Raw genomic sequence first — 27,109 nt, forward strand, 5'->3', positions numbered from 1 at the left:
CTGATCACAAAGGCTCTGACTAGTTGTAGAGCTAAAGTATGAATATGATAACTGGAAATACAATTAAGATACCTTATTCGTACGTGCTTTCTTCTGGTGACCGTCAGATATTGACGGTTAGACCTGTTAGTGGGGTAATTGATAACTTCCCTTGATTGCACGATCTTGATGCTATAGGCATGGCAGTTATCCGAGTTGGCACGATCATCCGCTCTCGTGAGTGCTGATAACCGTTACTTTGACGAGTTATTCATCTTGAGAATCTCGGACTCGTGTTTGCCTGCTGACTGTGTTAGGTTTCTTCCTGAACACGTCACCTTCGAACCCGGTTCGCTCGAACCTAAATCGGTCGGTTCACTTCCAATTGGGGTTGAACCAAGGACGGACCCGTTCAACCATATTTTTTCCGTATCAATTAGTCTTCTTATTTTTATTTTATGCTTTTTTGACTTTTTCCGATCCCCCTCCTGAGTTGAAGTAGATCTTTGGTGTCGAATTTGTGCTCCTTTCTTCTGGCTCATTGACCCAAAAGAAAAAAAAATCGTTAATGATATATATATATATATATATATTTTTTTTTTTCTTTTTTTTTGGGTAGACGTTAATGATGTGTCGACGAAGTACAAAAGTGAACCTGTATTATGAAGAAAGCAACTCCTTCACGCCATGCTGTGACCGGCCGTGTCATCCAGAATCCACGTTGCTTCACCCACATCCACAGAAAAGGTAGTGGAGATCGCAACACGAGAGAGCGCTGGAAGGACGATTCATCGTACGTTATCACGTGTTCGTTCAGTTCACCCTCTTTTCATCACCGCTCTCTTCTTCCTTGCTTCCTTCCTCCTCCAGTCTTCGTTTATCATTTTTAACTGATTCCAGTTGTCAGTTCAACTTCTGAGTTCGCTTATACAAACTAGGTATTCAAGTTGGGGCCGCTCACTTTCTTTCTTTATTTATTTATTTTTTCTTTTTTCTTTTCTTTTGATTGATTTGTGAATCTGTACAGTTATATGATTTTGAAGAACACACGTAAATACAGGTAGATCAAATGGAGTTCGTTTGCCAATTATCGTGTCTTCCGAACCAGTCGGAAACTGTACTGGGTTGTTATCCAACTTCGCCCAGGAGTATTACTCAATTCGATAGGCATCACCGTAAGCATGGCAATGCGAACAAGGGCTTTTTGTACTCTAACACCCAGATAGCACATAAGAAAATTTCAGTTACTCAGGCTGCAGCTTCTACTCCTTCAATTACACCAACTGCCTATGACGAGAGCACTGTCAATTCAGCAATTATTAGATCTTCGGCGCTGGGGAATTCTAGTAGTGCATTGGAACAACTTGATTTTGAACGCGGTGTATGTGTTCCCTTTCGCAAGTACACTCCGGAGACAGTATGTCATGCTAAAATGCAGTTACTCGGACTTTCATTTCAATTTGTACAATTTCATTTTTGAGTTTATATAGTTGTTCTGCTACGCATGACGCATGATTAGGTGAGGAGTAAGGTTCTGGAATCGAGAGGGGCTGTGAACTCTCTGCTTGGTAGGGGCGTGAAGATAGTATGGAGATTGGGATTATATTGGTCCACCCTTATGTATGACTGCTTTGTTGGTCAAGATAAAGAAGTGGTTCCTTATCGAGCACGACAACTCAGAAATTTGTTATGCGATTTGGGTCCTTCTTTCATCAAGGCTGGGCAGGTTAGAAATGCCTCTTCTGCTTCAATTCTGTGGTTGGTTTGCTTTTGTTCTTTACTTTTTAAGTTTCACGACTGTACTCACTATGCACGATGGAGTTGTTGGTTCACACTGGCGATGTTATACCATCGAATATAGCAAGCCTTCAGTAGTCTATAATTTTTATTTATTTTATAGATAATTCGTGTGCTTGGGAGTTCCTGATGATTAGATTAACCAAGATTTTACCAAGAGTGCAATTTTAGAGAGACACGAAAGCAAAAGCCTATGGGATCACTTCTGTAACTGGACAATCAGAACCAAAAACTGTCTTTACCTTGGATGTGTTTGGTGTTTTTATCATCCCTACCTTATTGACCACAACTTTTGTATTAATTATCGCCTTCATTGCGCTCCTCCAGTAGATGTTGATGGTATTCTTGAACCTGTTTCTGGGTCTCTACTTAATGGAAACAATATTATTCCTACTTCTGTGGCCATAGGATTGCACTTACCTGATATGGGAAGCGGCATCTGTTGAACCATCCTGTGGAATCTTGGTCTATTTGATTTGTTTTTGGCTTTCTCCTACTCAAATGAAACAGAAACAATAAGAAAGGGCATACCCGGTGCATGAGGCCTTTGCCACTGCAGGGCCTGGGGAGGCTCATAATAAATGTAGCCTTACCCTATTTTCATAGAGAGGCTGTTTTTGAGAAAAGAAGATAATGCTATGGTTATCATACAGAAACAGCTAAATAGATGTGGTGGACTTTTGTTTATGATTGATTATTTTTTCCTACATGTCAATAGGTTTTGGCAAACAGACCTGACATTATTAGAGAGGATTATATGAATGAGCTCTGCATTCTTCAAGATGATGTCCCTCCTTTCCCTAACAAGGTTTTACTTTCCCTCCCTTTCGTTTCCATATTTATGTACACGTCCTTTTTATTGAAGCAGTGAAATCATGTCACCGTTTAATCTTTGCACTTTACTTAAGCAATGAACCAATTTGACCCTCTTGTAGGTTGCCTTTTCCATTATTGAGGAGGAATTAGGCCAGCCTCTTGAAGCTGTTTTCAGTAAAATTTCATCAAAGACAATTGCAGCTGCAAGTTTAGGTCAAGTTTACCGTGCTACTTTACGTGACACAGGGGAAGATGTCGCTATTAAGGTTGAGTGATATATTGCTAGTGGCAGCTCTTTTCCTTTTTATCTTTGCTGATCACTTCCAAAGCATATTGAATCCTGTTTTAATAGTAATAAGATTGTTGGAATGTAGGTTACCAAATCTAAAGGGTCGATAGTGTCTCATGGTAAAATAGTTCGAATGTTGATGAGATACAATATCTTGAGTATGGATTTAGAGAAATTTAAAAAGTACCTGTTTATTCTTGAATGTAGGTTATGGAATCTAAAGGGTTGATAGTGTCTCATGTTAAAAGAGTTTGAATGTGGATGATATACAATATGCTGATTATGGATTTAGAGAAATAAAGTCTCTAATTGTTCTATTATAGAGGATTTGGTATAAACGGATTCAGAATTTCATAAGTGAGAAAAAGGAAAATAGTTATTGAAATTTGAGTACAATATGTTGCAAAAAAAACTTCCATGTTGAATTTTAGTATGTTGTTTCCTCTACAAGTGGTTGTATCATGATAAGTAACAAACTTTGTGGACATGGAGGACTTCACCTCCGTAATATTTTTGTTTCCTTTCCTCCCTTCAATCATGCGAAGATATGCTGCCATTTTATGCTTATGTCTAACAAAAAAAAAACTTTTTATGCTTATGTCTAATAAAAAAAATAGACTAACTACAGAAAATTTTATATGATTTAATAATGACAATCATAATAATTTCCTGGAGAATATATTATATTGAAAAATTTGGAGCCTAAAGGAAAAGAAGACATGGATAGGTTCTAGATGTGACTTTATTAGGTTGGAATGAGTGGAGAAGTTGGCTAGGTTTGAATTTGGTGGCAAAGGTGCTGTTTGATAGTGGTTTTGAGGAGGAAACATGTTGTGTACTACAGTAGAGAAGATGAAATTAAATAATAAAATACACAAGTGGCAGAAACACATCAGTCCAAGTACACAAGATGGCAGCATATGGAAATCAAATGACTCAAAATCCAAGGCTCAGATGGTGCTGAGATTAAATTTGATAAGATTCCACAGTACTATAGTTAATCCCTTCAAAGAAGAAGCTTATCCAATGGTTGAATAAGCTTTAATGAAGTACAGAAGAAAACAGAAACTCAACTTTGATATAGCCTCAAACGAATGAGGGCTAGGTAACCAAGATCTTTTAAGAGAACCAACTCACATGGGACCAAGAATGTGCTTCTTGAAATTTTAGTTATGTGTTATCGGGAGTTTTTTTTGTTTGGGGGGGGGGGGGGGGGGGAATGAGATGAAATCAATGATAAAGGGTGTGGGTTGTCTATTTGGTAATCTCATGAGGGGTAGTTAGGTTTGGGTTTAGGGGGTGAAGGGTAAGTTTTCGAAGAATATTAATGATGCTTAGTAATGGGGGACAAAATAGAGAAGAAAGAAGGATAAAGAAGAAAGGGGGAAGAAGGAGAAATCTGAGAAGATTTAGACTTGAAGAAGGGAGGGAAGGAGAATAATACTCATAAGAAGAAAAGAGAAGAGGATGGGGCTGCAAACGTGTGAAGCTAAAACTTAAATTCATTTTTTTTTCTATTCCATGCTCAATAAGCTGATTACCATTGTTTAAATAATAAAAGGGACATTATTCAATACGAAAACTACTATAGTAGGATGCTTGGTAGTTTAAAACTAACAAAAAAATTGATAGGACTCATAGGAATTAAAAACTAACTATAACTGATCTTAGATATCTTACCCGAATTAAAAATCTAATTACATAATCCAATAAAAGAAAATCCTAAATTATCTCTCAACTCCCACAAATGCAGTTCTATTTTATATCCTTGCAAGCTGGCTTTGGGGCCACCAAATATGAAAAATTATCTTCTAGGTAAATGTTCACAGTACTTTAGTGTTAGAATGGGCTGAAACTCGGAGCTAATTTTATATGAGGTAGTTTAGTTTGGCCCTAGGTTTAGCTTCTAGGTCTGTAGGTGTTAGAATGGGCTGAAACTTGGAGCTAATTTTATATGAGGTAGTTTAGTTTGGCTCTAGGGGAAAGGTTTAGGTTTCAAAGGGTATCAGTGATACTTCACCTATCAAAAAACCAGAGATTCGGGATAAAATCCTTGAGATGGGGAACTGAGATTTACAGGCGTTTGAATCAGCTGAAACTTGGAGCAAGTGTAGGTTAACATATAGGGATATGATCCTCCAAGTTTGGTTGGGTCTGGATTGTTAAATTGGAAGATATGATGTTTCTTTTTTTGGTTTGAAGGAGTATGAGAATTCAAGAATATATCTTGAAATTGAATGGTCAACATGGGGTCAAATTAGGATCTGAGGTCATTAGGGTTGGTGGGATGATGTCTCTAAAGTTTGGGACAGATCTAGTGGTTAGATTGCTATAGGTTTGACCTTGGATTTTGGGTGTGTTGGGAGGTCTCAAAATTCAATCTAAAATTTAAGAAAATAAAAGAGAAAAAGGTAATAGGAAAGGCAAATGGAGTGTAGGCTTCAAGTTACCTTGACTGAGGGGCCTTGTAGGAGCTGTGGAATTAATGGAATGGCTTATTTAAGGCCGTCTATTCAGCCATTCATGACTCAACATCAGTCCAACTTAGAAAAGAACCATTCCAATGGGTTTTGGTCCAGACAGGGGTTGGAATTAGTTAATTAGTATTTTATTTTTTGTCTTTTAATTGTGTAGTTTTCCACATTGGAGTGAGTTAGACTTAGGTTTGAACTTTGTTTATGAGTTCATATTTCACCTAGGATTTGTATTTTTCTTCTACATGTTTGTAAGACTTGGCCGTGATTAGAATGAATAAAGAGATAAATTGAGCATTATTTGACAAATAGATTGTGAGTTCTTGATGTGAACACAAAAACCCCTTGGCCAAAACCTTAAGTGGGCCCCCAAGATGGATCCAAGAAGCCTCGATAGGCTGGCCAAATCTTCTATAAGGGGCATTTTGAGCAATATAGCCCTTAATTTACCCTCTGAATTTAATTTAGGATTTATGTAGAAACTCATTGATTCAGTTCGAGTATAGTTAGGATTGGTTTGAGTATTTTATTTAAAAATAAGTGGTTTTGAAAGAGTCCTTAGTCAATTGAGACAAGTTAAGATTCCTTCCTTAGTCAATTGAGATAAGTTAAGATTCCTTCCTTAGTCAATTGAGATAAGTTAAGATTCCTTATCTTATCTATTAGGAGTTCTGGATAAGAGTCTAGTTGTATATGTAATGGGACCCTATCAGCAATGAGATCTCAGTTTGAGTTAGAGTATTTGTTTTCAGGCTATAAATATACTTTTCATGTAAAGTTATTTTCAGATTTGAGTGTTTAATTGCCTGAGTGATTGGAGGGTTCCTAAGAGGTGGACCCCATAGTTGTCATTGGGAGAGCTCTTAAGTTAGTCCGAGCATTCAAGCAAGCTTGCATTTCGAGTTTTGAAGCTTCAATAATCAAATCCAGCAACCTTCTTCAAGTTCCCACCAAACCACGCACAGCCCCTCCCCCACCCATTCCTTTTCTTGTGCAAGTTTGCAACCCTAGAAGACCTTCCCCCTTCCACCGTAGCCTTCCCTGCCCCTCCCCCTCTTGTTTGACCTAGGAAAGCCTCTCCATCCCATCGCAAAATCACCCCTGCCCCTTCCCCCTTAGTTTCCTGCAACTTCAGCCCCTCCTACAAGCCATCATGACTATTCCCCTTTCCCCTTCTTCCTCATGGCAGCATATCCTGGTTACATTAGGAATTCCCAAATCCAGCCCTAAATCCCTCCTTTATCCCACCATTAGAATCGTAGGAACCTTCAGGCCCCATCCCTAGTCTTAGTTTCTTCAAAACAGCCCTATTTTCTGGAGTTTAGAATTTCCTGCACTTCATCTTCTTTAGGTGATCTGCAGAATTTTGATAAATTTCAGAAAAACCCTTATTGCTTAATTCTCTGAAACAATTTATGACTTGTAGATCAGCTACATACTCAAGTCTGATCTGCAGGACAACAAGCTTAGCCCCTCTCCCAATTCTAACCGAAACCCTAGTTTGCCCTAGGATTCAAATTGCAAGTCTGAATTTCGACATGCATTAGAATTCAGATCTGAATTTCATTCTCAACAGGCTTGAATTGGTTTAAAAACCCTAACAAACTCCTCTACCTATTGCTGGAATTTCCTGGGCAGTCACAAGTCTAGGGAAATTACAGCTTTACCCTCAACCATAGAAGAAAATTCGACTGAAATTGTCGAAATGTCTGCATTTTTGAAAAATGAAACGGAATTTCAGTTATTTCGGAGAAGTATCAAATTTTGACCAAAATTTCGGAGATTTCGACTGAAATTTCGACAATTTCAACATTCCAACTTGTTTTTCCTTAGTTTTTGTTGATTTCTATCCCATTTTCACCTAATTTCCACGACTCCTTTGCCTTCAAACACCTCCTGAGCCACAACAATAGAATGTAAAGCATAAGCCATACCCAACAGTTCCAAACTTCCCCTTTTTTATTTTTGTTTTGTCAATGCCTTAAATGATCTTGTATTGCCTTGAAATTAATATAAGTTTAGCCTACACCATCACTTGATTTAGTCGGTCATTTATTTTGGTGACTTGTTGTATATGTAATCATTCTACCAAACAATTCATGTGTGCTGATGATTCTATGCTTGTATGCAATACTGTTTGCACTTGTCGGAATCAGTCATTTGTTAGTATACTTGAATGATAAATCTTCAATGGTTTTTTTTTTTTTTGGCAAAATACTAGTTCTATTGTGTCTATTATGCTTGAAATAGGTAATATGCAAGAATCCAAATCATTTGGAGTCCATATAAGGCTTGAAATTGAAGTTCCAATTTCCGAAAAAATGTCCAGGTTTCGACCGAAACATCGAAATTCCTGTTTCGGCCTTTTGCAAGGTTGAAATTCCTGTTTCGGTCAAATTTTCTTCCTTGCCCTTAACCCTAAACCTGTAGTTACATTAGTTCTCTTTCCCCAATCTCTACTTTCCCCTTCTTCTCTTTCCTATTTTTCTAGTTCTACTTTTGTCTCATCCCACTATAGCAACCTATTCCTAAGGTGTGCATCATTGGTATCTGTAGAAAGACTCGATTTGGTAGAATGGCTTGAATGACCAATGTGACCTTAGGCCCTTTATTTATAATGATGTGAAACAGGCAATATTACATAACTACCCGTACTTAGGAAATAAGAAAGAACAAATTGAATAAATAAACCAAACTACTACTATAATCGAACCAACAATCACTCCACCTTAAGTTGAGGCAAAGATGTATGCCCAACTTGCCCAAAAGGGGGACAAAATCTCCTTCCTTCAAACCCTCGGTGAAAATGTTAGCCACTTGGTCCCCAGACTTCACAAAAGGCATACAGATTAGCCCTGTTCCAACTTTCCTTTGACAAACAGTCTGTCAATCTCAATGTGCTTGGTTTGATCATGTTGCACAAGATTATTGGCGATATTGATAGCAGCCTTGTTGTCACAATACAATATTGTAGGGCTTGGGATGTGGACTCTAATGTCTTTTAACAAACATTTCAGCCATAGTAGCTCACACATTCTACGAATCATAGCTCTATATTCAACCTCTGTACTGGATAAGGCTACCACATTCCATTTCTTACTTTTTCAAGTCACTAAATTACCTCCAACATAGGTACAATAAACTAAAATTGATTTCCTCTCAGGGAACCCAACCCAATTGGCATCTGTATATGCGTCCCACTTTAGGCTATCTGTGGGTGACATAGGTATCCCTTTCCCACGAGTTGCCTTCGAATACTATAGGATCCTCCTAGTAACAACCTTCATATGAGCCAAATATGGGTTATGCATGAACTGGCTTACCAGGCTTATGGCTTATGCAATGTCAAGCCTGATGTGGGACAAGTAGATAAGCTTCCCTACTAGCCTTTTGTATCTTCCTTTATCCACTGGTTCTCCCTCTTTTTCCTTCAGCTTAGTTCCTGCTTTAATAGAGGTATCAATTGCCTTACACCTTGACGTTCCCACTTTAGATTGAAGGTCTAGAACATACTTCCTTTGAGATAGGTCGATACCTTTCTTTGACATGGAAACCTCAATTCCTAGGAAGTACTGGAGCTTGCCTAGATCTTTAATCTCAAACTCCTTGCCAAAGAAGTCCTTTAACCTCTGTATTTCTTCACCATCATCTCCTATGACAATATTGTCTACATAGACAATAAGAAGAATGATTTTGGTACTTGACTTCTTGACAAATAATCTGTGACCAACATTACTTTCTTTGTAGCCAAGAGATGTCACTGCTTTTTGAAGATTGCTTCAACCCATAAATTGACCTCTTCAACCAACAAGCTTTCCCTATTGTACTACTATTAGAGAAGCTATGTGGAATCTCTATATAGACTTCTTCCTTTAACTCTCCATATAAGAAGGCATTCTTTACATTTAATTGATGCAAGTTCTTGTCATTTTACATCTACTGACAAAAGAACTCTAATAGTGTTTTGCAATAGGGGTAAAAGTCTCATGATAATCAATCGTATAGGTCTGGATAAACCCTTTTGCTACCAGTCTAGTTTTCAACCTATTGATTAAACCATCCCATATTCTGTTTGATCACAAACACCCACTTAAAATCCACTGGCTTTTTTCCCTGAAGGAAGTGTAACTAGCTCCCAAATATCATTTTTCTTCATTGCATACATTTCCTCTACCATTGCTACCTTCCATTTTTTGTCAGCATAGTCTTCCTACCAACTCTTTGAAACAGAAACAAATATAGATGATAGAGATGATATAAAACTATAGTAGGATTTAGACAAAGAATCATAAGAAACATACTTAGCTAGTCCTTTTTAATAGGAATAAGAAGATCAGAAGTAGATAACTTAGGGGGAACAGTCAAATATGGATTTGGAGTAAGAGGGTGAAGTGGTAACATGTCAACTTTCTTCACCTTCTTTTTCTGATTGTGATTCTTCCTCTGATAATTCTACACCTCCTTATTCTGGTCAATTTTGTTTTGGAATAGTGTGCCTCATAGGAGTGGTCTCCCCCTGATCAGGATCCTCACTAGATTTAGAAAAAGGAGGGGGAGAATTAGAGTCCTTAGTATGTTGGCCGAAGTCTCCCCCCGGTTAGGTCCTCGACTTCTAAGTTTTGTCATGGTGATGTGTGTGAGTCTATATGTGTGGTAGGATAGTCTAGAGTTGGATAGAACACCTCTCCTCTTGGACTCGCCCCCTGGAGAGGTGTATAGTAGGGACAAGACTTATAAAAAATGACATCCATGGACACTTTATTCCTCCTGAAAGGAGGTTGACAACATTTGTACCCCTTTTGAGTAATAGAGTACCTTAGAAAAATGTAGCGTAGGCTGCAAAAGCTAGCTTGCTTTAGTGGGTTGTATTTTTAGTATAACACACACATCCAAAAACCTTTTGGGGAATAATAAATGAAGAGTTTCCCTTAAGAGTCTCATTAGGACACTTAAAACCAAGTTTCATATTGGGCATCCTATTTATAAGGTAAGGAGCAATGAGTATAGTATCATTCCAGTATTGGTCTGGGACATTCATGGCAATTATTATAAATGAGCTATTTCTAATGGATGTCTGTTCATTCTTTCGACAACCCCATATTGGGTAGTTGTATCAACATTACTGGGTTTGGTGTATTTTGCCATAGTTAGAAAGGTATCTTTGAAATTCTCCATCATACACTTGGTTCATTTGTCACTGCGAAGGATCTTCACAGTGGCATTAAACTGAGTTTTAACCATATTATGAAAAATCTTGAAAACATTGAAAAACCTTTTTCTGTTTTTTGGTTTTGAAAGATAAATCCTAGTGGAACAAAAGTGACAATCAATAAAAGTGACAAAGTATCTATGGCCAATAATAGACACATGTTTGCGAGGGCCCTACAAATGAGTATGAATCAACACAAAAGGAATAGATTTTCTATTATGAATGAAAGGAAAATAACTAGAACGGGTCTGCTTAGCAAAAATGCAAGCTTCACAAAAAATCTCTTCTTTATTATAAGAGGAAACTAAATCAGGGAAATTTTTTTCTAGAGCTCTTAGAGGGGGGGTGACCTAGTCTACGGTGCTATTGATGAAGGTTTGACAAAGCTGAATGGACCTGATGAGGAGATGCAGTCAGAGCAAAAATAGATCCTCCAATCGGTTCCAGTAGGTAAAGTCTATTATCTAGTTTACCACGTCCAATCTCCTTCCCCATTACTAGACCCTGAAAGACACAATAGAAAGGAAACAAATGCTACTTTACAATTCAAGTCATTTGTAAGACTACATATAGAAAGCAGGTTAGTAGAAAAAGATGGAACATGCAAAACTTTAGACAAAGAAAGTTAAGGAGAATGATGAATGGTCCCTTTTCCACTGATGGAAGAATAAGAACCATTAACAATATGAACTTTATCTTTCCTTGAGGTAGGAGAATAATATGAGAAAAAAGATGCAGCACTTGTCATATGATCTGTGGCTTTAGTATCGATGATCCATGAAGCAAAAACAGAAGAAAAATGGATGCCTATAAAAGTCTTACTTGATGTAGCAAGATAAGAGTTGGTATGGGTAGTGGATAAAGCAATGGTAGAGGCTGCACCAGTAGTAGAAGGTTGTAGAGTACATCTTAGAGTAGCTAGCTCTTCCTGGAAAAAACTAATGTCTGTAGTAGGTGCTGTTGGAACAGTCTCGAAAATGTTGGCTTTCGGTTTTCCCCTCCTTTGTGCCCTTTTCTGCTCAAAATCAGCAGCCTTCTCATGGAGCTTCTAACAATTGGCTTGGTGTGATAAGGTTTGTTGTAGTGCTCACACTTAACAACCTTTTTAGCTGAATCAGATTTGCTGCCAATAGACTGAATAGCAGATTTCTCCACAATAGGAGCATGAAGCATAGCGAGATGACAACTTTCCTCGCACTGAACAAGAGAATATGACTATTCCAGTGTGGGAAAGGGAGAACGGCTAGCACTTGCATCCAAATTTGATCACATTCCATATTCAAACCAACCAGGAAGTCGTAGACATGAATATTTTGCTACATGCTTCTTATAAGTAGCAACATCATTAGGATTCATGGGGCGATAATCCCTATAATGATCCAACTCCTGCCAAAGAGATCGCAAATCAGCATAATACTGGGCCACAGTTAATTCCTTTTAAGTAGTCTCACAAAGCTTCTTTTGTAGCTCAGAAATCTGTGCATCATACCCCAACTGGCCATGTCTCTGTAGTTGCCTTCTAGATTTGTGCTGCTGTATCAAACAATAAATATCTGCGGGCAATATTTGGATTCATAGAATTCAAGAGAAACAACATGATGAGAGCGTCATTCGAAATCCACTTATCCTGAGAAGAGCCATCTGTTGTAGGCTTGACTATGGTGCCTGTAGTGTGGCCAACAAGACCTCTTCCAGCAAATTGTCAGATACGTTGAATGAAACCAAATCAAATAGTTTGCCCCCGTACCAAAAGAGGGGTAAGGGTAGGATAATGTTCAGAAACAGTTGAAGCAGAAGTACCATCAGTGGTGGCCATGTTTTTCAAAAAAACTAGATACTGTCCTTCAGTCTTTGACTCTTTGAAATAACCCAAATGTTGCAGGAATCTCAAAAAACTTCAACAATCAAATGGGTTTAAGATTTCATAGAGGTAGAATAAGGGACAGCATCGAAACGTATTGGATCACCTCAAGATGCTGCCCTGAAAGGAGGGACAGAATAAGGAGTTACTGTCGGCGGTAAAAAGTGATCACTGGCGGCAGTAAAAGGGAGAAACAATGGTGGTGATGGGAGAAAGAAGAAGAATGGTGGGTGACCATGGTAGAGGAAGAAGGAAAGGGAAAGAAGAGGTGGTAGTGATGGGGGCGGCGGCGGCGGCGGTGGTAGGTTTTTTTCTTTTTTCCCCTTTCCTTAATCGACTTTTGGCTTTGATACCATGTAGAAAGAGTCAATTTGGGTAGAATGGCTTGAATGATCAATGTGATCTCAAGCCCTTTATTTATAATGATGTGAAAAATACAATATTACATAATTACCTTTACTTGGGAAATAAGAAATAACAATAACAAATTGAATAAATAAAACAAACTACTACTATAACTGAACCAACCAACAGTATCAAAGGCGAAGATTCCCACTCATCAATCTTCTTCTCCTTCATTCCCTTTCCTTAACTGATTGATCTCTTGCTCAGCAGAAACCTCACCCTTTTTTCCCCTACAACCTCACAAACCCCTAGTTCCCCACCCTTTTGTGATCTGGCAGAGCCAGAAGGGGAAAAATGAAAGAAAGAAAAAAGGGTGCAGCAGAATCGATAGCACATTAAAGACAGAGCAGAAGCAGTGGTAACTAGAAAATGAAAAAAGGAGTAGATAGGTGAGAGAAAGAAGACAAGTGATTTGATAGAACCAGCAGAAGAAAAAATTAAATTAAAAAAACCTTATTAGATAATTCTATAAGTAAATTTTGTATCCATATGCAAGGGTGTTAATATGGAACTGAAATCCAATATTGAAATTGGCACCAATCATTTATGATCAATCTGTATGGCATCGCATAAGAATGATTCATTCTAAATTCATAGGTCATCTTTCTAGTTCAGTTTTGTTTTGCACCATGAACCATTGGGTCTAAACCAAATAGGAATCGGAAAGTCAATAGTAGCTAGTACTTCTCACCCTAATGCATCAATTGGGTTAATCAAAAACACATGATTGATTTAATAAGCAAAAAGTTTATGTTATATTTGAAACATAAAACAGGTAAAATTTCTTGAGACTACCTAGTTATAGTATGTGCTCAAGTACAAAGGTAAATCATAAATGATGTTAGTATGGATTAACAACAACCTACCTGGAAATGGTTGTTTATCTGTCATATGAAAGTGGAGAAGGGAAAACACAAGAAAATGAGGAACATGAAGAAGAGAAAAAAGAAAAGAAAAGAAAAGGGGTGAATGATTTTTTTTAGCATAAGCATAAGCATAAGCATAAGCATAAGCATCAAGCTTAGATGAATTTTTTAGTATAAGCATATGCTTCAAGCTTAGATGAATTTTTTAGTATAAGCATATGCATCAAGCTTAGATGATTTTTTTTAGTATCACATAGGCATGAGAAATAGGGTGAGTGGGGGAAGACTAGGGAACACGAGACATATAAAGGGTTTGAACTGCTTTGTTTGTCTTCACTCATTTTCAATGATGGACAATTGTAAAGCATTGGGTCTCAAGTAGTATAGGATTGGACGGCTCTTAACCATTTGACCCTACCCTACTTCTACCCCATTGGACCCCCCAACCCCACCCCCTCCAGCCACCTCCACCTCCCTAATAACCCCTTGCTTCTGCTACCCTTCAAACCAACCTAGCTCTATCTACCCAACCCCTACCCAGGTCCCCCCAATTTTCCTCATGAACCACATCACCACTTAGCCGACCTGCCCCTTTGCCGGATTCCCCCTCTCTAGGTGCCGGACTACTGTCTTCAGTTAGGCTGGTGCTCTTGATAACCAAGCTTCCCTTTGGAGCTGCTGGTGTTCTTAGCTCATGACCACTATTCCGCATAGTCAAAGCATCCATGACCAAGCAATGGTATCTGTTAGGAATACTGGATGCTTGGTCAACCACTATTGTCTTTTCCTTTTCAAACTGTTTTGAAGAAGTAGACAAGAAAAGGGCTCTTAAATTGGGGCTCTAGATGGTGGATTAGAGTCTTGTGTTCCTTTAACAGTGGCATTGCAAATTGCAGCTCAACCAAGACCATCACTCCTTTACCTCTCTAGGTCTACTTCCCAGGGCTACCCCTGACGTGAATTTAAATTCTAGGGTTTTGAGATGTGAAATTAAATCCCAAAAATTAGGGTTACTCTAGGATCCTCTCCTTGTGAACCAACAAACATAAAACTAATATGGGAAGGGTTAGGGGGAATTATGTATTCAACCTTCCTCGATGGGATAATAGTATGGGTTGGGTGTAGGGTAAGTTAGGTTTTAACAATTCAATACAGAGTGATGGATTGGGGAAAGATATGGTCTGGGTGATGTAATCACGACTTTAGGGTTTGAGATTTGTAATTATTTCCCTACAATTAGGGTTAGTCTAAGATCCACTCCTTTGTGAACCAGAAAATAAAGAACCAAGCTTGGTAATTAAAGATTTTAAAGACCTAGATGGGATGGGTCTAGTGGTGAAATTTTGGGTGGTTAGGGTTTTGGAAAAGTTTGGAGTAACGAAAACCTAGATGGGTGGAAAGAAATTGAGAAGGAAATAAAGTTAAGGTCTTACAAAGAAATATGGGATGTATTAGGGTTTTAAAAAACCTAACATCGGACAGTTTTGGTAAGGAAATTTGGAGAAATTTATCTTAACAAAAATTTGGATGGGTTAGAAAAAGCCATATCTTGGTTATGGATGGTTAGGGTCTTAGGAAAATCAAATTGGGATGATTAGGGTAATGGATTTGGGACCTAAAAGGAAGATGGGAACCTAATGGTTGGGTATGGGAGGGTTTAGAGATGATGTGGTTGATTCTTGGTTAGGTTTCTTGGGATCTTGGGCTCTTTCTTGATGTTTCTCTCTTCTTTCTTTCTCCTTTTCTTTTCTATCCTGGATATTCACAACTACTGCAAGATCCAAGAAAGTGTGTAAAAGGGAGCTGCAGGATTTAAGAGGGGAGAGGGGGGGGGGGGGGTTCTAGGGGTGCCCAAGGTAGTGGAGGGATGGGGGCATGGGTCTAAGGCTGCTGCAGGGTAGGGGAGGGACTAGGAGGTCTGCGCAAGAAGATGGAAGGGTGGGGGATGGTTCTTAGTGTTGCTGCAGGGTATGGAAGGGTGGGGGAGTGACTGTACTCACTAGAGAGAGAGGGAAGGCTGCTGTAGATGGATGAATGCTTCCTGGACTATCAAGGAAATTGAAGAATAGAGCTTGCTAAATCCGCCGTGGCCCTCCCAAGAAGACCACAGCATTACATCCCTCCAAATTCATAATTTTATTCATCAAATTCAACTTACCCAAGGGTGGGCTTTTATAGCCTTACAACCTAAGTAATTTGACTAAGACTCAAAAGTAGGAACCTTATCTATAAAGGAATTCCCTTTATTAAGGAATCAGCTAATTAATAACAAAAGGACTCCTAAAGGAACTGAAAGGAACCCTAATTGACTCTTAAATGAGACGTCTTGAAGGAATCAAATTACAACTCTGAGGAGTCCTTCTTGTAACTTGGACTCTCAGAGTCTTATATAGACTGGGACTCTGTCATAAGTCACAAAATACTAACCTAAATAAAACAATAAAGATGGATCCATGACCCTTCTTGAGCCCCAAAAGGGCTGGAAAAGGGATGAACCACGAGTTTGACCCCTTGAGTAGTTTTCTATTTTCTTTTTCAAGGGTTGCGATTATGTGGTGGGTCCTAGTCTATTAAGGAATCCCACATAGTGTCATAGTCTTTTATTAGGCTATAAATAGCATATTGTTCCTCTGTAATTGTTCGAGTTTGATTGAATAAATTAAGAGTATCTGTGAGACATAGGGTTATGGTTCTCTATGGGTGGGCCATGGCGGATTTTTGAAGGTTTCTTCTACTATAATAAGCAATTAATCTTTTTGACAGTAGCCATTCATCATCACAACAAGCTTTCAAGTTCTCACAAGTTCCAGCCCCTTCCCCAGCACCCGTAGGCCATCACACCTTCTCCCACCCCTCCTCTTCCTTGCACCACCCTAAGAGACTCCTGCCACCCCATTGCAGCCCCTCCCTGCTACTTCCCTACCCCCAACAGCAACCGTATCCCCCTCCACCACTCCTTCCTACAGCCACTGGCTCCCCAACCTCTCCCGTAACCCCAACTTCCCTACCCCCTTTCTCCCCTGCATCAGCTTCATATCCCCACCCCCTGTAGTTCCCTATTCCCCAAGCCCCATAATGTCCTTTCTTCTGTCCATTGGATTGCACCCCTCTCTAGGTTTCTGATCTACTTTTAGTTTTCCAAATATCCCTGTTTTCTCAAGTTTGAAAATTCTACTACACTTACATCTTATTCCTCTAAAATTTCTGCAACTTATTTTCCAACTTCTGAAACCTAAACCTACGTCAATCAATTCAGACCCTCCCCTACATTTTAAAACCCTTAAACAAGGTTTGAAAAATACAAGGCAGCAAGTACAGCCCCTTTTCCCACCAAAGCCAAAACCCCCCAAACCCTAAATTTTCAGATTTTTGTTAAAATTCAGACCTGGAAATTGAGATATAGCAAGGTTTCAGGTGCTAAAAGTCTCCCGACGCAACCTAGAAAGTTAATTCTCTTTGCTAGAAATCCTGGGCAGCCCTTAGTTTTAGGGAAATTCCCCTACAAACCCTAACCACTAAAACTGGGCTTACATAAGAAAGTGATCAAAATACCCTGGGGTGTTTGGCCAGCTTTGGATGGGGCCTTTAGGGTTTGGGTTTTGGGCCTCTTGTGGGCCTGTGGAGTTTCGGCCAAGGGTCCAAGTTGTGTTCACATCAGGCACACAAGATGGCTCTAAGAGGCCTCCCTAGGCTGGCTGAACCCCTTAGGAGGGGTATTTTAGGCATTTTCTTCCCTAATTAGTTGCTGGAATTTAATTCTAGTTTACTTTCTAGAGTCCCAGTTTTTAAAGAGTCTTGTTTTGAGTTAGTAGTTGAGTTAGTTATTGAGTCCTTACTTCTTTTAAACTCTAGCTCAGACAATTAGATTTCTACTTAAAACAGAATTTAAGCATGTGTTTATTAGAGTTTAAGTTAATACTTTTGTTTCAGCATGTGTCCCTTAGGGACCTTTGTATGTTAAGATTTTATTTCAGTGGTTGACATTTTATGGTGGGATCCTAATCAATAAAGGAATCCCACTTATTTCTTTTTAGTAGACTATAAATTAAACCTTATTCTTTCTTTGTAAGTTTAAGTCTGATTGAATAAAATTGAAGTATTTTTAAGAAACTAGGTCGTGGTTCTCTTTGGGAAGGCACAGCGGATTTTGAAGCATTCTTCTCAACAATCAGCAACCATTGTCAAATTTCAGCAGCCATTACAATCACAATAGCCTTCACCAAGTAAGTAAACACCCCAGACCTTCCCCCTCTTGCCTACCCACGCAAGGATTTCCCCCAGCCCCTCCCCTGCCGCTGTGAAACCCTGTTCCCACTCCCCCTTGTTGCCATGACCTGGCAGCAGCCTTCTCTACCCTGCTGACATCCCAGCCCCCCTTCTTGCATCCCTACGACACCCTAACTCTTCCCCAGCCCCACCCTTATTTTGCGCAAGCCCTGGGAACCTTCCCCTCCCTTCTGCAACCCCCTCAGCCCTTTCTCTCTATTTCTTCTTCCCTGCGGCAGCAGTAGCATCCCTCCTCTGTTAAGTCCCTAATCCCGACCTCCTTGCCTACCCTTTCCCTCCTAATTGGATCACATCTTACCCCTCATCCCATCCCTTCCCTGTGTTCCACCTAAAGCCTAAATCCGATCACTTCTGAATATTCTGCACTTCATCTTCTTCATTAAAAATCTTGCAATTCATTTTCAACCTCTAGACCTAAACCCTGGTTTAACTTAAACCCTCACCCACACTCTAAAACCATTAAAACTAAGTCTGAAATTACAAAACAGCAGCAGCAACCCCATTCTCTACCTAGTTAATACCTAATACCCAAGCTTCCAAACCCTACTGTCAAACTCCAGATCTGGAATCAACATCACAGCAAGGTTTCAAGTGCTAAAACCCACCCTACATATCCTATAAAATTGGTTTTCTTTGCTGGAAAATTCTGGGCAGCCCTTAGTTTTAGGGAAAATCCACAAAAATCCTAACCCTAAAATTGGGTTCACATCAGTGGTATCAGAGTTGTAGTTTTAGCAAACCCTAGTACCCTCATAGATGAAGCACTAAGCATTAAGGAACCAACCAGAAGTTACTTCCCTCATTGTATATATAGAGGGATAATGCGACCACACAGATCTCGTGAGATGGATGAGTTAGGAGCATATGATGGTATCTATGATCTCCAGATTTTCTATTGGTGGCTTATGATCTTGATAGTTACTTTGAGGGGTGCTACTTATCGGAGAATATCAAGATGAGGAAAGCATTTGGCCAGTTGGTGGGACATGCCCCTGTACAATGGGATAATACGTGGAGGTGAATGAGGTATAAAGGTAATGAAGCCACTCCTTGGGAAGAGATGTCAAAAGCTTTGAGCCATTTATTTTTCCCACCAGAACGTGAGACATGCCTCTGTACAATGGGATAATACGTGGAGGCGAATGAGGTATAAAGGTAATGAAGCCACTCCTTGGGAAGAGATGTCAAAAGCTTTGCGCCATTTATTTCTCCCACCAGAACATGAAGTTAAGGGGCACCAACAACCCTGCTCTCTCCAACAACGATACCACCACAAGTTAGCAAAATTTGAAGGAAGAAACTAGGAGGACTGATACAGAGGAACATGGGATAGTCATATCAGCTACATCAGGTATGCGAATCCATTGTTTGAGGATATTAAAAGAACCCATCATCACTCCACATCCACTTTGGAAGAGCTTATTAGGTCTTAGTATTTTCCTGAGTATGATCAAAAGTTATATAACAATCAAAGTACTGTCCATAGGAGGGAGCCACAATCCACAAAAACCTCCACAGTTTCCCCTAGCCTCCGATAAACCACGATGGGGCATGCAACACCAGCTACAACCACCCTAGCTACTACAACAAGGATTACCTTGCCAGTGAGTGTCCTCAAAGAAGGGGAGATAAAGTTCTGAAATCCACCAACCTGATTCCTCCGGAAGAAGTATAGTGTCCACCTCTAGAAGCCACCTTAGAAGAACCTTTTGACGAAGGAGGACACTGGGGCAGCCAACACGATCATGAAGAGATAGTAGCAGGTATAGTGATGTTGGCCGTGCTTTCTAAGGTACTTACAGAGGAGTTCCCAAGAGACCATGAGGTCCGAATTGTGGAACACCAGAAGCAAACCCTAGCCCTTGAAGACAAGTTCATACCAAATGTTGAGAGTGCCTCCAGGAAGTATAGGATGAGTCAAAGCAACAACACCAACTGAAGGCATGTCTAAAAAGGCAAGTTCTCTACTAGAAGACCACCATACCATTGACATTGAAGTCAAAGAGTTTCCGCCAAGAAGTTTCAGAGAAGCATTGGCCTCTAATCCACACTACACTGGACTCACCCTTGACCTCAAAGGGTATCGTAAAGGGATCACATTAGTACCTCATTGTGGAATCATGGCGGACTAGGAGAACTATAGGGGCATCATTGATGATTCTAGCCTTTGTATTAATGTCTACATCCTACCCTCTTGGTTCTCCAAGAAGGCGGCTCCTAGACTAGAAGATTGCATTCCATGTCTTATCACTTAACAAGAGTTCTATTATGGAGCAGTACTAGCATCAACACACATTACTCCCTCCCACTGCAAGATGCGATGACGTGTTCGTACTAGACATCTCTAAAGAATCAGATCAGGAGCATTCAATTTGCACATTCATTTGGAGATGAATGCTTTTAAGAAGGGAAAATTGATGTAAACATAGATTGGAACCCTAACCAAAACCTTAAGTGGGGCCCACTAGATGGCTCTAAGAAGCTTTCATAGGCTGGCCGAACCTTGTAGGAGGGGTATTTTGGGCATTTTCAGCCCTAACGATTTGCTGGAATTTAATTTTAGAGTCCAAGTTGGTTAAAGATTCTTGTTTTGAGTTAGTAGTTGAATTAGTCATTGAGTCTTTAGTCTTTTAAAACTCTAGCAAATGTGAGAATTAGAGTTTTAATTTAATAAGAACTTAGCATGTGCTTATTAGAGTTTTAGTTAAACTTTTATTTTAGTATGTGTCGATGGGGACTTTTGGATGTTTTAGATTTTATCTCAATGGTTGAGATTATGGGTGGTGGGATCCTAATTTATAAAAGAATCCCGCTGGTGTTAAAAGTCTTTCAGTAGGCTTTAATTAGAGCCTACTCTTTCTTTGTAACTTAAGTCTGATTGAGTAAAATTAGAAGAGTTGTGAGAATCTGGGTCGTGGTTCTCTTTGGAAAGGCCTCGGGGGATTTTGAAGCGTTCTTCCCCAACAATCAGCCACCATTCTCAAATTCCAGCAGCCATTGCAATTACAACAGCCTCCTCCAGGTAAGTAAACACCCCTTCCTTCCCCCTCTTCTCCACCCACGCAAGGATTCCCCCCACCCTTCCTCTTCACCCCCAACCCCTCCCCTGCCCCTGCACAACCCTGTTCTCCATCCCTTCTTGCTGCCGTGACCTGGCAACAGCCTTCCCCACCCACTATTGACATCCCAACACCCCCTCCTCTCATCCCTAAGACACCCTAACTCTTCCCCAGACCCACCCCTGTTGTGCACAAAGCCCTAGGAACCCTCCCCTCCCTTCTCCAACCCCCGCAGCCCTTTCTCTCTGTTTCTTCTTCCTGCGGAAGCAGTATAATCCCTCCCCTGTTAAGTCCCTAATCCCCACCTCTTTGCCTCCCCTTTCTCTCTTCATTGGATCCCATCTTACACCTCATCCCGTCTCTAACCTTAATTCCTCCTAAAACCTAAAATCCTTGCACTTTTGAATATTCTGCACTTCTTCTTTATTAAAATTTTTTTCAATTCATCTTCAACCTCTATACCTAAACCCTAGTTCAACTTAGATCCTCACTCACACTCTAAAACCGCTAGAACTAAGTCTGAAATTACAAAACAGCATCTGTCAAACTCCAAATCTGGAATCAGCAGTACAAGAAGGTTTCTAGATCTGGAAAATTCTAGGCAACCCTTATTTTTAGGGAAAATCCACAAAAACCCTAACCCTAAAACTGGGTTCACATCAATAGGGCTAGGAGGGATGAAGTTTTCAATCCTAGGGTCCCTTTTGTCAAAAGCCTAAGGAGGCAAGATGAAATCAATGGGCATGCTTCTGGAGTCTTTGCTGGTCACCACTTTGGGGTGTGTTTTGACCTTTCCCATTGGTACTCCAAGAAATTTTTTGGGACCAATTGGGGGGGGGGGCAGTCTCGCATTGAATAGGGGCTGGTGTGGTCCTGATGTTTGAGGGCAGTAAAACACTTACCTTTAGTGTCAAGAACATAGGAAACCCCTAGTGGAGTGGGTACCTCATCAATTACATCTTGATTGGTGTTGCTGATTTGGTCATGCTTTGCATTTTGTGGGGGCACCTTCATCAATTTTATGTCCTTGTCATCAAGGACTTGAGCTTCCTTCTTGTCTTCCACTATTTTCGCCTTGGGGTCACCATCAAACTCTTCTAGAGTGGCTGTAGTTGGCATGGACAGCAGCTTTGTTCCTTTTGGCATCTCACTAAGACCTTGGTAATGGTCCAAATGTGCTACTGTATCCATGGGATCTTCTAGGGCTACCTTTGGTGGTGGTGACCATGAAGCCTCTTTGCCAAGAGTTGGTTGGTGAATGTAGTAGACATCAATCCTGTCTTTGGTAGTGCTCCCTGGCTAAATGATCTTCATTAGAACAATCTCTGGGGGGGGGTGCTGATTTTATCTAATTTCTCTAGCACTACCTCTGGAGGAAGCTTCTAGCTTGGTGGAGATGACCTTTGGTCTATTTGAGAGGATTTGGGGTGGCTTGTGTAGTCACTTAGGTGGCGTTTGGTTCCACAATTCCCTGGAATCCGCTTTAGAATCATGTTTCTAGGGAATCATGAGTCTGTGGAATTAGGTTATGTAGAATCATATTCGTAAAATAAAAACTGTTTGGTTACCCTGATTCTGGCAAGTGAATCTGTCTGAAAAACCATTTGGTTACCCTAATTCTAAAAGTGAATTTGTCTGAAAAATTGTTTGGTTACCCTGATTCTGAAAGTGAATCTGTTTGAAAAGCTATTTGGTTACTGTGATTCTGTGAGTGGATTCAACCTGAATCACTTTGAACAACCATTTATTACTGGGTTGAGGGCTATTGAGAGGAAGAGGAAGAACTCTTTTGCTCCCCCTTTCTTGGTTGGTTAAGATGAGATGACAATTTTTTTCTTTAATTTGGATTAATTTTTTTTCCCCTGTTAAGGGTAATATATAATTTTATATAAGTGTAACTACATAATATAAAACCTGGCAAGACCAAAAGTTTATGAGAGTACCAAATTAAACAAACCACCACCACCACCAACAACAACAACAACAACAAGCCTTGTCCCAACTAAATGGGGTCGGCTACATGGATTCTTGCCCTCCAATCAGTTCTATTCGAGGCCATGCTAGATACAAGGCCTAAGCTATACATATCCTTTCTCACCACTTCTCCTAAGGTTATCTTAGGTCTACCCCTAGCTCTTCTAGTTCCTTCAATATGGATTATATCACTTCTCCGTACAGGAGCATTTATAGGTCTCTGTTGAACGTGGCCGTGCCACCTCAAATGACTTTTCTCTAAGCTTATCACTTATGGGAGCAACTCCCAAACCAACTCTAATATGATCGTTTCTTATCTTATCCATCCTAGTTTTGTCACTCATCCATCTTAGCATCCTCATTTCTGCTACACTGAGTTTATCTATATTATTCTTTTTAACAGCCCAACACTCTGCACCGTACATCATAGCTGGTTGAACAACGGTCCTATAAAATTTTCCTTTAAGCTTTAATGGAATACGCCGATCATATAAGACCCCGGACGCACCTCTCCACTTCATCCACCCTATTTTAATTCTTTGGAAAACCTCATCTTCTAAATCACCTCTTTTACTTATGATTGAACCTAGGTACCTAAAACAATCACTCTGAGGAATCTCTTTATCGTCAAGTGTCACCACCTCATCATCTGCCCGATCATGACTAAAGTTACAAACTAAATATTTTGTCTTCGATCTACTAAGTTTAAAGCCTTTTGATTCCAAAGCTAATCTCCATGATTCTAATTTGGTATTAATCCCCACTTGGGTCTCATCAATCAACACATATCATCCGCAAAAAGCATACACCAGGGGACCTCATCTTGAATGTCTTTGGTTAATTCATCCATTACCAGTGCAAATAGATATGGGCTTAAAGTTGACCCTTGATGTAGCCTAACTGTTATCGGGAATTCATTACTTTGTCCCCCCACTGTTCTAACACTAGTCACCGAACCATCATACATATCCTTAACTATATTTATATATTTACTTGCAACAGTTCTTTTCTTTATTACTTGCCAAATTAACGCTTTAGGGACTCTATCATAAGCTTTTTCTAGGTCAATAAATACCATATGAAGATCTTTCCTACATTCTCTATACCTTTCCATAAGTCTCCTAATTAAGTAAATAGCCTCCGTTGTAGATCTTCCCGGCATAAACCCAAATTGGTTCTCCGTAACTGTAGTTAAGTGTCTCAAACGGGTTTCAATTATTCTCTCCCATAATTTCATCGTATGGCTCATCAATTTAATGCCCCTATAGTTATTACAACTTTGAATATCTCCTTTATTTTTGTAAATTGGAACCACAACACTTCTCCTCCAATCATCTGGCATTTTCCCTGTGCTCATATTCTTATTAAACGACTTAGTCAACCAAACTAGTCCATGGGTTCCTAAGCTCTTCCATACTTCAATTGGGATTTCATCAGGACCTTGTGTCTTGCCGAGTTTCATCCTCCTTAAAGCTTCTTTTACTTCGGACATCGAAATTCTACGTATATAAGTTTGGACATTGGTGCCTTGGTGAAAAGTTTAATCGTCCGAAACATAAGTGCTTGATGAATGCCCATTTAGTAAACTAGAGAAATAGGTTTCCTATCTTTTCTTAATATCCTCCTCACAAACTAATACTTTACCATCTCCATTTTTAATACATCTAACATGTTCAAGATCTCTACTCTTCCTATCCCTCATCTTAGCTATCTTATAAATAGATTTTTCCCCTTCCTTTGTGCCCAACTTATTGTATAACTCTTCATACTTCCTTTCCCTTGCTTTTCCCGTAATTTTCTTAGCTTCATTTCTATCCAACCTATACCTTTGAAGATCCTCAACATCCTTAGTTCTTTGCCATGTCTTAAAACTAGCTTTTTATTCCTAATGGCAGCTTGAACCTCACTATCCCACCACCACGTCTCTCTATAAGAATGGATCTTTCCTTTTGATTCTCCTAGAACATCTTTAGCCACCTTCTTAATACACATAGCCATCTCATTCCACATTGCATTGCTATCCCCTTTAAAATCCTATTTTCCTTGTTTGACTACTTCATTAACGAAGGATTTAGAGTACTCTCCTTTCAAATTCCACCATCTTATTCTGGGATAGTTTACCTTGGACCTTTTATGTGTTCTTGGGACTAAGCACATATCAAGACCACAAGTCTATGTTGTGCAGTTAAGCTTTCCCCCGGTATCACCTTGCAATCCTTGCACAACAATCTATCATTCCTTCTAGTTAGGAAGAAATCTATTTGGCTTCTATGTTGTCCACTTTTGAAAGTAATTAAATGTTCATCTCTCTTTTTGAAGTAAGTATTTATAATAGATAGATCAAAAGCAGTAGCAAAATCCAAAATTGAAATCCCCTCCTCATTCCTTTCTCCAAAACCATATCCTCCATGAACACTCTCATATCCTCTTTGATCTTTTCCAATATGTCCATTTAAATCACCTCCTATGATAATCTTTTCTCCTTGACGAATTCCTTGCATTAATCCATCCATATTTTCCCAAAATTCTAGCCTTAGACTTTCATCTAATCCTACTTGAGGTGCATATGCACAAATTATCTTTATGAACTCTTTCTCCATTACAAGCTTGATAGCAATAATCCTATCACCCACTCTTTTAACATCCACCACATCATTTTTTAAATCTTTATCCACTATTATACCCATTCCATTTTTATTTGTTTTATCCCCAGTATACCAAAGTTTAAAGTCATCCAACTCTTTGGCATTTTTACCCCTCCATCTAGTCTCTTGGATGCAAGCTACATTAATCCTTCTTCTCCTTATAACATCTATAAATTCTAAGCTCTTACCAGTTAAAGATCCTATGTTCCAAGATGCCAATCTAATCCTACGCTTATGGACTAGCTTCTTTACCCGCATTCGTCCATGGCGCGGGAACCCTTGCCTACTTATCACCGCATCCGGGCGCCGATGCGACGTGTCGCTTACTGGGTCTAATGTTGCATGGTCCTATAATTGAAGATAAGAGGTTTGACGAATACCCAATTTAATTAGGATCGCTTTCATGCACCTGGCTAATGTCAACCTCTTGGATCTCTTTCCATTTATAGCCAACCTGCCATTGGCTATAAATCTAGTGTCCATGCTTTGTTATTGGCATCACAGCAAGTGTGCAGAGAAGTGAAGGAAGTGAAATTAAATGGGATCAAAGTCCAGGTAAAATGATCAAACACTTGATCATTTTGTAGTGTTTAACTCATATGAGTTTTGTATTATGCCTTCATTTTTTTTAAAAATTCCATAGCTACCATTTAAGGGCCTGTAGATGACCTAAATACCCTTTTCATCAATCAAGCAAAACCCTTTAATTTATGATGATGTTTAAAACTTGAAATGTATGTACCTATAACTTTCCTTATCCAACTGTATACGACTGAACCATTGTACAAGGATGCTCATCTCTTCAACTGTTTTCAAGGTCAATCTCTATATCAACAGATCCATTTTTGCCTTGAATTTCGTTTTCGTTTTTCCATTTGGGATTTCAATTTCATTTAATGGGTCAATCTCTACTTTAAATGTCTTGGCCCGATTCTTATTAGTTGATATCTAGGATCAGAATTGAACTACAGATTTGAAGAATGATTTTTGAAACCCCTAACCATCGATTTTCTGATTGAAATGGGAGTTGGAGATTAAATATAATATATTATTTTCCCTTCTAAAACAATGCAATGGCACATTTGACTACAAAATGCTTATTTACCAGCAATGCAAGAGCCTCATCTGGAGAAACTTTTAATAGTGATTCAGTAAGTGATTTTTTTCTCCCTATCAAAAGGTGTGAAAATAGGAAATAGGAAAACAGGTCTCTGCTGCTGGACCATAATTAACCCTAGCAATCACTTTACAAAACAGATGGAAGGACTATTAAAAATAATTTTCCTTCGTCTCCTAGGAAACTAATTTATACAGCTATACCTATGCTCTCCTTTCAACCAATTCAAAATGAACAAATGGACCATTCTACTGTTTTGCAAAAACTACCAGGATCAAGATTGACATTGAAACCACGACCTTGAAACAAAAGCTCTCCCAAAAGTTCTGTT

General features: G+C 39.4%; 1 protein-coding gene across 2 annotated transcripts in view; it reads left to right on the forward strand.

The window, feature by feature from the left end:
• Positions 1 to 696: 696 nt before the first annotated feature.
• ACDO1 (Protein kinase superfamily protein) overlaps positions 697 to 27,109 on the forward strand; it is a 111,546-nt gene continuing 85,133 nt past the window's right edge. Inside the window, exons 1-5 of one of the 2 annotated variants that reach the window (XM_089158472.1) lie at positions 697 to 917; positions 1,007 to 1,396; positions 1,499 to 1,705; positions 2,495 to 2,584; positions 2,712 to 2,858. In XM_089158472.1, coding sequence (XP_089014598.1) covers positions 1,049 to 1,396; positions 1,499 to 1,705; positions 2,495 to 2,584; positions 2,712 to 2,858 — 792 coding nt within the window. In that variant the 5' untranslated portion in view covers positions 697 to 917; positions 1,007 to 1,048. The remainder of the gene's footprint in view (positions 918 to 1,006; positions 1,397 to 1,498; positions 1,706 to 2,494; positions 2,585 to 2,711; positions 2,859 to 27,109) is intronic. The other variant, XM_089158474.1, reaches the window with a different exon arrangement.

Source organism: Hakea prostrata, chromosome 6 (assembly GCF_041222555.1).
Source record: "Hakea prostrata isolate BN-2017 chromosome 6, UWA_Hpros_2, whole genome shotgun sequence".
NCBI lineage: Eukaryota > Viridiplantae > Streptophyta > Magnoliopsida > Proteales > Proteaceae > Hakea > Hakea prostrata.